Source organism: Danio aesculapii, chromosome 5 (assembly GCF_903798145.1).
Source record: "Danio aesculapii chromosome 5, fDanAes4.1, whole genome shotgun sequence".
NCBI classification, from domain to species: domain Eukaryota; kingdom Metazoa; phylum Chordata; class Actinopteri; order Cypriniformes; family Danionidae; genus Danio; species Danio aesculapii.
Window position 1 is genome coordinate 66993771 of NC_079439.1, and position 12079 is coordinate 67005849.

The 12079-nt window shown below is 32.8% G+C and overlaps 1 protein-coding gene across 1 annotated transcript; it reads right to left on the reverse strand.

Annotated features, from left to right (window-relative positions):
* Window positions 1-515: 515 nt before the first annotated feature.
* On the reverse strand, window positions 516-11333 carry LOC130228730 (tetratricopeptide repeat protein 16). Its single transcript, XM_056457167.1, has 11 exons — window positions 11265-11333; window positions 11026-11169; window positions 10135-10235; window positions 8940-9069; window positions 8639-8853; window positions 6050-6375; window positions 4020-4161; window positions 3772-3937; window positions 2819-2955; window positions 2527-2659; window positions 516-1209 (listed from the first exon to the last, which is right to left on the reverse strand). The coding sequence occupies exons 1-11, from the start codon at window positions 11331-11333 to the stop codon at window positions 1051-1053; spliced, it is 1722 nt and encodes a 573-aa protein (XP_056313142.1). The 3' UTR covers window positions 516-1050.
* Between the last annotated feature and the right edge of the window lie 746 nt (window positions 11334-12079).

Below are 12079 nucleotides of genomic sequence, written 5' to 3' on the forward strand. Positions count from 1 at the left end.
CGTGGTTTAAACGATGGATCTGCGACAGAGAAACTACGGTATTTGGGAAACACTCATCACTGCATCGTTCTTTTCCCAAAAGATGCATCGGACTATGATAGTTCAGCCGCGACTTACGTTGTTGTTTAGGAAACGCAACCCTGGTCCATTTTATTAGCTCCCTTAGGCAATTTTTTTTTCAATTGTCTACAGAACAAATCATCGTTATACACTAATTTGCCTAATTACCCTAACTTGCCTAATTAAGCCTTTAAATGTCACTTTAAGCTGAATACTAGAGTCTGGAAAAACTTCGACTTAAATTTTATTGACTGCTATCATGACAAAGATAAAATAAATCAGTTATTAGAAATTAGTTATTGAAACTATTATGTTTAGAAATTTGTTGAAAAAATCTTTCCATTAAACAGAAATTGGAGAAAAATATACAGGGGGGCTAATAATTATGGAAGGCTAATAATTCTGACTTCAACTGTAGATGTTAATAATTAGTATGTGTGTTCATCTGAAAAAGAAGGACAAGCTAGAAGTCTGGTGAAGATCCCCACACAGCGAGTAAATTTGCTCTTCTTCAGTCTGCGTAACTAGACTGGACTGAACAATAAATGTCAGAAAATGACGTCCGATTGTTCCATTGTTACGATGCCAAAAGCTCTCGGCCCCGTCTCCTCTAGGGGCTCAAAACATGTGTTTCACTATTAGCGAGGGAGTGTAAACGTCTGTGATAAAAGTCTGGGATCAGCTGCCAGTGGTGTTTTTATACGCTTCTCTCTCTCAGCTGTTTCCCCAGCTGCTGAACAGAAACAGCTGCTACGAACAAAACAACTCAGACTCAATCGAACAACTTCAAATATCGTACACACCGTAATTCATAAATTCATATGTGCTTCTTTCATTTTGTGTCAATTTCGTGTCAAAGAAAGCCATGCATTTTCAGAACAACATGATGGTAAGTAAATGATGACAGTGTGTTATTTTTTGTGTGAACTAACCATTTATGTTTTTCATCCCCCGCCAAAAGTGTTATGGGAATAATTGTTTACCCTGTCGTCAACAATTGAGTCCGAAGCCCCCAAATTTCCTCCACACATACGGCCGCTGGGTCTGAGCGCTAGGGTCTTCACGAACGGGGCGGGCGGGGGCCAGACGGGGTCCGGCATAGTGCAGAGGCTGCTTCTGCTGCAGGACTCTTTTCACAGCTTGATTCAGCTGACACCATAAACAGAAGAGAATAATGCCACTATAGTTAACAGATTTAGCCTTTTTGAGAGACACTCACATTCAACTAAGATTCATAAGGATTTGTTGCTTATTTCACACATTCCAGCATTGTTTTAAAAATGAAAAAAAATAAATAAATAAAAAAAATACATATACATACATACATACATACATATATATATATATATATATATATATATATATATATATATATATATATATATATATATACATATACTTTTTTATGTCTTTTGATTTTGAACACAAATAATATAAGTGAAGCAAATTAATCCATGCTTCATAATAAACAGCCATCTCTAACTGTGTTAAGAGTACTTTAAAAAGTTTCTGTAGTACAAAAGTAATACATTGGAAAAATACCTTCAGGGTGAGGTAAATAAAATGTTGCTTTGCAGCAAGAAATATGATATATTTTCATAAATTGATTTTAATTGACTTTTTCTTTAGTAGAACAAAAAACAATTTGGTTTTCTTTCTGAAGCTGAAACTGTGGTCCTTCTTTGATTTGGTGATTCATGAAATGCTAGTGGCATTTTAGGTCAAAACTTATATTTATACCGGCAAAACAAAATTAATATCTGTGGCCTGGTAAATAACTTTGTAAATAATGTAATGAATAAATAAATTAATTAATTAAAGAAGAAAAAATTATATATATATATATATATATATATATATATATATATATATATATATATATATATATATATATATATATATATATATATATATATATATACACATACAGTGCTCAATATGTATGATTACACCCCTAACAAATCTCTTATTTAAATGAATATTTTCTAAAGTAAGGCTATACATTATATCAGTCAGTACTGAAGCCAAATCTGGAGCTAATTTAACAAAATAACTTATGATAAATGTCCAAAATGAGTACACCCAAATTTATATGTTAGGGAAAAATATTCAATAAAAAATGTAAAAAGAGCAAAATTCAAGAGAAACAAAAAATGTCTAAAATTGAGTTGAAATTTTGTAGGTTGTGATTTTTTTCCAATATTTTTCATAGATTTAAATGTATAATCTATCTATTTTAATAAATATATGTGTTTAATAAATCTGTTTTCTTCACTAAATTCACTGAGAAATGGATAGAAATATAAATTTTCAAAACGGGGTGTACTCATTTTGTGTTAAGCACTATGTATATTTATATGTGTATGTGTGTGTGTGTGTGTGTTTGTGTGTGTGTATGTGTGTGTGTGTGTGCGTGTGTGCGTGTGTGCGTGTGTGCGTGTGTGTGGCAGTAGATTTGATAGATACCTGTTGTGTTTTCTTGACTAGCTTGTTGTGAACTTCTATTGTAGTACCACAAGGTTCCGTCTTCTGCTCCTGTAACTTCTGTGAGGAAGATTGTGATTGACTGTCCTCCTTGGCAAGTGCCATTCTGCCAGTTCTAAAGCAAGCAGTTATGCAGTTAAAATTAAAACTGGATTCTTACCATCAAACCTGCATTCACATACACTAGCAAACTGTTTTGAGGGTGAGAGCGGTTCTATAATCAAACTATAAAAACCGCATGTTTGTTAACATATGTTTAAGCAGCCTTACTAACCTTGACATACGAGAGACTGCAAGGTTGAAACTTTCAATCTTTTCCAAGAGCAGGATTTTGACAGATTGTGCAGTGGCACAGGACATGATATCAGACAAGGAGCATCCTGGGAGCAGACTCAACAGCAATGGCACCACCTAGTTCCAGATTAAGGGATAATTTAAAGCAACACTTTAGTTGAAAAGTCATTGTTTTCAAGTTTATATATAAACTTATCAATATATATATATATATATATATATAAAACAACAATTTAATATTATTGGTCAATTTTAAATTCTATATTTAAAGACTCCTTTTGTTTTCATGTACTATTTATTGCTTGTAAAATCTATCTTTTTAATATTATATGAAATATATACCAATATTTTAAACAAATGACTGAACAAATTAAACAAAAATAGGCTGTAATAAACTTACAGCCAAAAATAATGATACCTGTAAGTATATAGAACTTATATGTAAATATTTGGATATATTACGTTTTTATATAGGTCACACTATTTTTACACAGTATCATAAAGTGTGATGAAAATTCATTAAATAAATAAAATACAAAATACAAATAAATAAATTTAATAAAAAATAAATAAATAATAAATAAATAAATATATTTAAATAAAATAATAAATAAAATAAATAATTTAATAAAAAATAAAAAATAATAAAAAATCTATTAATAAATAATAAATAAAATAAAATAATAAATACATAAATACAAATACATTTAAATAATATTAATTAATGTTATTATTAATAAATAAATAATTTTAAACATTTTTGAAAAAAAATGTAAATTTAAATTAAATCAAAATTGAAGAGGATTATTGTTATTGGAGCCCTTGGCATTATTAAAAATCCAAAAAAAAAACCTTCTTCTTAGACATTTTATCTATATTTGAAATATCTGCTATAGCATAATAGAAGAGCAGTGACCGAAAAGAAACACTTACCTGGTCATTGGTGGGCTCTAAAACGAGAACACTGAGGGCATCGTTTTTGGCCTCCTCCGTTTTGCCCACTTTGTTAAAAGTTTTGGCTCGATTCTCATAATACTGAACCACACCAGGGTTGTACTTTATTGCAACAGAAAACCTTTCTGTTGCTTCCTGGAACTTCCTGCAACAAATAACATTCACGATATGACATCAATAAACACAAGATGAAGAATGTTGCGTTTTACCATAAAGTTTAATCCTACTTGTCTTCGTAGCTCTGCAGACCCAGTGTGTTGTGAATAACAGCAAGTCGTAGCCAGATAGCTGTGTTTTCTGGGTCCAACTCTTCAGCTTGCTGATAGTCAGCCAGAGCAAAGGTCCATTCACACTGCTTAAAAAAACAATCTGAGAGAAAAAATATATGTATACAGTTGAAGTCAAAATTGTTTGCCCTCCAGAAAATTATTTTTTCAAATATTTCCCAAATTATGTTTAACAGAGCAAGGAATTTTTCACAGTATTTCCTATAATATTTTTTTCTTCTGGAGAAAGTCTTACTTGTTTTATTTTGGCTAGAATAAAAGCAGTTTTTACTTGTTTAAAAACCTTTTTAAGGTCAATATTATTAGCCCCCTTTAAGCTATATACTTTTTCAGTTGTCTACAGAACAAATTATTTTAAAATGTTCTTTCTGTTAAACAGAAATTGGGGGGAAAACATACAGGGGGGCTAATATTTCAGGACAACTAATAATTCTGACTTCAGCTGTTTGCCTTGTTATACTGTGCAGTGAAATAATGAAATTATGATATAAGTATGAAAAATATCATTGTACTTAAAAAAACAAGTTAAGTGAACTTAAAATATTACTGTAACAGGGTGATCTTAAAGGGATAGTTCACCCAAAAATAAAGATTTACTCGCTTTTTACTCACTTTTCCAAACATTTATGAGTTTCTTTCTTCTGCTAAGCACAAAAGAAGATATTCTAAATAAATATGTAACTACTGATTTCCATTGGAAAAACAAATACTATGAAAGTCAATGGTTAGCGGCTTCCAACATTTTTTAAATATCTTCTTTTTGTATTTAAAGAGTGAGTAAATGATGATCGATTTTTCATTTTTATGGTGAACTATTCTTTTAAACTTATTTATAACAAGGGTTGGTTCTGAAATTGCATACTTCCATACTATATAGTACGCTAAAAACAGTATGCTAGCCGAGAAGTAAGTCCGAATTCAAGGTGACCTACTACTTCCGGCGAGATTCTGAAGCTTCTATGATGCCCTGCGAGAGAATTCATGAATTGGAGTAAAGCGACACAACTGACGTGGGTAGATCACGTGATGATGACAAAATGGCGGATGTAGTACGTCCGGGTTCCATTCATACTACTCACATTCATGCTGTATAAAACATATTTTACTGCCGAGTAGTAAATTTAAATTCAAATGCAGTACCTATTGAGTCGTAGGTGATTTCGGACGCAGCCACGAAGATTTTAAATTCCCAGCATGCTTTACGTCAGACTGTATATAAGGAAAATAAGTGTTGAAATGAAGTGTTATTCTGTCTGTTTTTGTTTTTGTCAAGAACTTATTGAGCTGACTTGTAACTCTTTGTGGGCTGGATTGATTTGGTGTACTCTGAGAAGCCTACACACTACTCTTTAATTCATTCATTCATTCATTTATTTTCCTTCAGCTTAGTCCCTTATTTATCAGGGGTCGTCCAGTGGAATGAACCGCCAACTTATCCAGCATATGCTCTTCCAGCTGCAACCCAGTACTGGGAAACACCCATACACTCTTGCATTAAAATTAAATACATTTTTTCTTGGGTGACACGGTGGCTCAGTGGTTAGCATTGTTGCCTCACAGCAAGAAGTTTGCTGGTTCGAGTCTCGGCTGGGTCAGTTTGTATTTCTGTGTGGAGTTTGCATGTTCTCTCCGTGTTGGCGTGGGTTCCCTCCGGGTGCTCCGGTTTCGCCCACAGTCCAAACACATGCGCTATAGGTGAATTGAATAAACTAAATTGGCCATAGTGTGCGTGTGTGAATGAGTGTGTATGGATGTTTCCCAATACTGGGTTGCAGCTGGAAGGGCGTTCGCTGTGTAAAACATATGCTGGATAAGTTGGCGTTTTTTTCCGCTGATGAATAAAGGGACTAAACCGAAGGAAAATTAATGAATGAATGTTTCCATAAATGTTTTGAGAAATCTGAACTTATCAGGTTTAACGACTGAAGCATTTTGTAATTCAAAAGACCCTCTCTGATTATTTCTGTCACTTTCAGCCCAAACCCCATAAATCTTTTTCACTCTTTTATCATCCACACCTCCTCTGTTGATGAACAGCTCACATGCATCTCTTTGTTTCTCTATGGCCTTGTTCAGCAGCATGACGGCTTCACTGTACAGACCCTGGGAGAAGCACTGAATGGCAAAATCATTGTACGTGAGCACCATTTGGGTCTGTGCTTCTTCCTCTAAACCACTGGAGTCGTCTTGGGGGTTTCCCTGAGAAGATTCTTCTTCAATCCCACAAAACTCAACAGCAAGAACCAAGTCCTCAATGGCAGCAGTGAAGTCTTTGAGGCGCCGATACAAAATCCCCCTATTAGCAGGCAGAAAATATGTATATTTTACTACCATTTATATAGTTTTATGTCTACTTCACAATTTTTGGGTTGCAAAAATTAAATTAAATTAAATTAAATTAAATTAAATTAAATTAAATTAAATTAAATTAAATTAAATTAAATTAAATTAAATTAAATTAAATTAAATTAAATTAAATTAAATTAGGGGGCAACACGGTGGCTCACTGTTGCCTCACAGCAAGAACGTCGCTGATTTAAGTTTCGGCTGGACCAGTTGGCAATTCTGTGTAGAGTTTGCATGTTCTCCCAGTGTTGTTGAGGGTTTCCTTCGGGTGCTCCGGTTTCCCCCACAGTCCAAAGTTTCCTACCCACTGTGCCACCGTGATGCCCTATAGGTGAATTGAATAAACTAAATTGGCCGTAGTGTGAGTGTGAATGAGTGTGTATGGATGTTTTCCAGTACTGGGTTGCAGATGGTAGGACATCCACTGTTTAAAACATATGCTGAATAAGTTAATGGATTATTCCGCTGTGGCGACCCCTGATGAATAAACGGACTAAGCGAAAGGATATTAAATTAAATTAAATTAAATTAAATTAAGTTAAATTAAATTAAATTAAATTAAATTAAATTAAATTAAATTAAATTAAATTAAATTAAATTAAATTAAATTAAATTAAATTAAATTAAATTTAATTAAATTTAATTAAATTTAATTAAATTTAATTAAATTGTAAAAGAATGTAGTAAAAACAGTGTGGATTTTCATCTAATTTGCTTCCAAAATATGTAATTTCATTTTCGTTTTAACTATTTGTCAGTATTACTAATGGTATATTCTGTGATAAACTTTTTTGTGCTACAATGATGGTATAATAATGCTAATAAAAGCATTTTTTTGGTTAGTACTACTAGGTGGTAAATATTGTATAGACATTGACCAAAAACTATTTCTATCTGTTTCTATTTGTATCATGTGACCAAAACACTACGCAAATTTTAAAGAAACAAAACTATAAAACAATATAATTGTTTAAATAAACAATGTTTAAATAGCTATAAAATATTCAGTAAATGTACAGTAAAAGTAATGTTAAAAGCACATTTTTAGCATGTTTAACATTTAACTAACCCAAATTAATATCATTTTTAACAAATTTCAAGGATTAACATGGTTGGTTAGCATGTTGCCAACAAGATCTAAGATGTTAATTTCTAGTATTGTAAATATTGTCAGCAATTAGCACATTGATAACATGTTTTAGTATGTATTTAGCATGTTGTCAGCATGTTTCTAAAATTAGCATGAAATAGCATGTTGCTAACGTGTCATGAATTAGCAATTTTTCATAAATTTGATTCTTTTTAGCATGAAGCAACACATTGATAACATGTTTCTAATACGTATTTAGCCTGTTGCCAGCGTGTTTCTAAAATGGCTAACATGAAATTTCTTTAGCATGAAAATACATGTTGCTAGTGTTTCAAGAATTAGCAATTTTTCAAAAATTTGAATGTATTTAACATGAAGTAGCACATTGATACATGTTTCTATGTATTTAGCATGTCGTCAGCATGTTTCTAAAATGGCTAACATGAAATTTCATTAGCATAAAATAGCATGTTGCTAACGCTTCATGAATTAGCAATTTTTCATAAATTTAATTGTTTTTAGCATGAAGCAACACATTTATAACATGTTTCTAATACGTATTTGGCCTGTTGTCAGCGTGTTTCTAAAATGGCTAAGACGAAATTTTATTAGCATAAAATACATTTTGCTAGCGTTTCAAGAATTAGCAATTTTTCATAAATTTGAATGTATTTAACATGAAGTAGCACATTGATTACATGTTTCTATGTATTTAGCATGTCGTCAGCATGTTTCTAAAATGGCTAACATGAAATTTCATTAGTATAAAATAGCATGTTGCTAACGCTTCATGAATTAGCAATTTTTCATAAATTTTATTGTTTTTAGCATGAAGCAACACAAATTTTTTAACATGTTTCTAATACGAATTTAGCATGTTGTCAGCGTGTTTCTAAAATGGCTAACATTAAATTTCATTAGCATAAAATAGCATGTTGCTACTGCTTCACGAATTAGCAATTTTTCATAAATTTGATTGTTGCAAAAAATCTGATCTGTTAGAAAAGATATAGCATACCAAACACATTGGAGGTCAGAGGCCTGTAGCATGAAGCTGGATTAGCTTGCTAGGCTGTAAAAATATTGAACTTTACATTACATTTACATTTAGCGGGGGGGTTACCTGAAGAGGTAGTACTGTGCTTTATTTGGGATGAACTCCATAGCACTGTTTATTTTCCCCAGTGAATCTGAAAGCTCTCCCTTCAATGCCTTATCAACAGCTGCCTGATGGGTCTCCTCTGCTGCCTCCTTTAGTCTCTCCAATAGTGCAAGCGCTTCTGGACAGCACGGTTTCATTCTGAGTGCCGACTTCAAGTCATGATAGCACAGGTTCATCTAAGGAGACATACAGGCCATTAACCTGTTTATTTTGGTCATTTGAGGGCAATGTTTTTTCCGAAGGCTGTAACCGATGGTCTGACCTGATTAAGCTGATGGTGAAGGCGAGCTCTCAGAGTGAAGAGATCTGCTGACAGGCCATCCGTCTCCAGCCAGTTATTGACCAGTCGAAGACAGTCAAAGTAACGACCCAGAGCGCTCAGACAAGCCAAGCTATGAGTATTATATACAACAAGGCAAAAATGATGGAAAATTATGATCTCATGCCATCCACTGTTGGCCAAAAACAGTGTTTGCACACCTTTTGAGCACTGATTTTTGCAGCTTGTTCAAACTACTTATTTAAAATGAGCTGAAACAACCCAATTCATGAGATTTTATTTGGGAAAACTTCAGTTTTTTATATTCAGTCCATATAAATTTGTTAAGTTTTCTTTGAACTTAATCGATTTGTATTGGGATAATATGAATACATTTTGAGGAGCCCTGCATTTTTTACAGTGTGGTTGAGGGGCATTTTTGCCTGTTTTTATCTGCAACCAGACTTTTCAGTCAAATTTGCTAAATAAATGTCATAATGGGTTGGTTAGTAATGCAAAACCTGTTGTTTAGTTTCCATTTTGTCTACATTTTAATATTTCTTAAAAATAAACATTACCTTCATATTTTGGCATTCATATGCAAATGATTCTTATTTAATAAAATATTTTATCTTAAAGAGAAAGTTCACTCAAAATTTAAAATAATTTCGCCATTTAGTCACCCTTCCCTCATTCAAATTTGAGTTTCTTACTTTTGTTGAACACAAAAGAAGATATTTTGAAGAATGCTGACAGCTGACACCCATTGACTTCAATAGTGCTTTTTCCCTGCTATTGAAGTCAGTGGGTGCCAGAAACCAGCATATCTTCTTTTGTGTGCAACAGAAAAGAGGAAGTTCAAGAGGCTTAAAACAACATGAGGGAAAATCTATTTTTATTTATTTTAGGGTGAACTATCCCTTTAAATGTGCAAATACATTTTGGAAAGTCTTTTAATAAATATTATCTTATTATTTTATTACACTTAAAAAGCCTTATAAACACGTGATGGAGATAAAAAAAAATGTGACCAGACTAGACAGAACCTTAATAATAATAGTCAAGTGAAGAAAAAGTATGCAGCGCCGCCTAGTGTTATTATCCTACTATTGCCTGCTAGCATGATGTCAGTTTAGCTAGTTCAGACTCATCCAGATTTCAGTCTTTAAACTGCACAGTCTTTTAAACGTACACTGACCTTCTCATATGATAAGGCTGGAAGTCGGGTTTAAGTTCTGCAGCTTTTGTGAAAGACTCTAAAGCCTCGAGAAACTTCCCCAGATCAAAAAGACACTGGCCCTTTGAGAATAAAATGGATAAATGGGAATTAGACATTCATTTTAGCATGTTTTATTTTACACCTAATTGTTAATGGCTGCATACACAATCATTCATAAAAGCACTGATCAATAGATACATTTGTAAATGAGATTAAAAAATATAAGATCCGTTCACACTAAAGAAACGGCCAAAAGTATCAAAACTAAAGTAAAAAAGAGCAAAATGTACCAAGTAGTGCATGTTTTCATCAGTGCCGTATTTTCAAGAACATATCTGCGCCCATTTAAAAGGTGTATTACTGTAAATATTACAATAACTTGACTGAACACCATATGCATCACAAGATTTTCCCTGTATCCATCTTCCCATAAATCATCTAAATTCACATGATTATCCTTTATACATCTAACAAGAAAACAAAATGCACAATGAGTACAAAACATAACATAAAGACGGTATAAATCGCAATAGCATAGTACTTAATGCACCTTTATCAATATGTTTATCTAAATGTTTATATAAAACAACACTCAAAAAAGGACTTATGCTGCTTGTTCAAACTACTTATTTAAAAGGAGTTGAAACAATGCAATTCTTATGTTTTTTTGGGGGGGGGAAACTTAATTGTTTTATGTTCAATCCACTTAAATCTGTAAAAAGGATTAAGCTAACTTACCAGATTTGTTTTGGGCGACATGAAGGGATTGCATGAAACCCAACATTTTTAATAGTGAATGAGAATAATTAAAGAGTCTATATATTATAATAAAAATCTGATTTCTCTCATCTGTGAATGAAGTTCTTCTACCTGTAGGTAGTGTATGAAGGCGAGTCGTTGATGGTAGGCCTCAGTTTGTGGTTCTAGTCTTCTGGCGTGTTTGTAATCCAGTGCTGCAGACTGAAAGTCACACAGCTGAAGATATGCTTCTGCTCGCTGGACATAAAGCTCAGTCTGTGAGTAATGAGAATGTAAAACGTGATTATAATGCTCAGGGGAAGATAATTATGGAGAACTGTATTAATTCCATAGTAGAGTAACATTTTTACCTGATGTGGCTGGAGCAGTATGGCCTTTGAGAAACAGGACACGGCATTGTCAAACTGAGACTGTTCCATGGAAATAATACCTGCTTCATAACTATATATATATATATAAGCATATGTAAGTATTCTCAGTTATACGTTATAATTTAAGTGTCCTTAACTGATATGTACTTACACTGAAGTTAATAATTTGTTTCAATGTATTTATGGCATAAATACAAGTTTTTGCATTGTACTTATGCTTGATTAAATACCTGCATGCAACTACATCTTTAATTACACTGTCTACCATCTCTTACACCATAACCTAGTGGATCCCAAAGTGGGGTGTCACGAGACAATGACAGGAGGTCACTTAGTGATTTAAAAAAGTCAAATAAATTTTATTAAACTATTAGAATTACAATATTTTAACCATAACCCACAGAAGATACAAATTTTTAATTTTTAACAGTAAAAAACAACAACATGCAAATGAAGGCTATCAGCCTTTAGATTGTTTTTTATAGGATCGAAGTGTTTATGTTAGATTAACAGCACAGCAATAGCATCAGCTGCAGCAGATTGATTTTCATAGCACCAGGTTAACTTTCTGACACCTTTTTGGCAATCAAATGCATTAAAAATAAATACAGGCCACAACTGAACATTGAGGATGATCTTTGATTAGCGGTCGCCAAAATTAAACCAAGATTAAACTAGTGCTGAAAACATTGTGTCCGCCAGTCTCTTTGGTTAAGGTTAATATTAAATAAAATAAATGACTATAAATTGCTATGGTTGTTAGACTGTTGCACTTTTTTGTTTTGTCAATATGC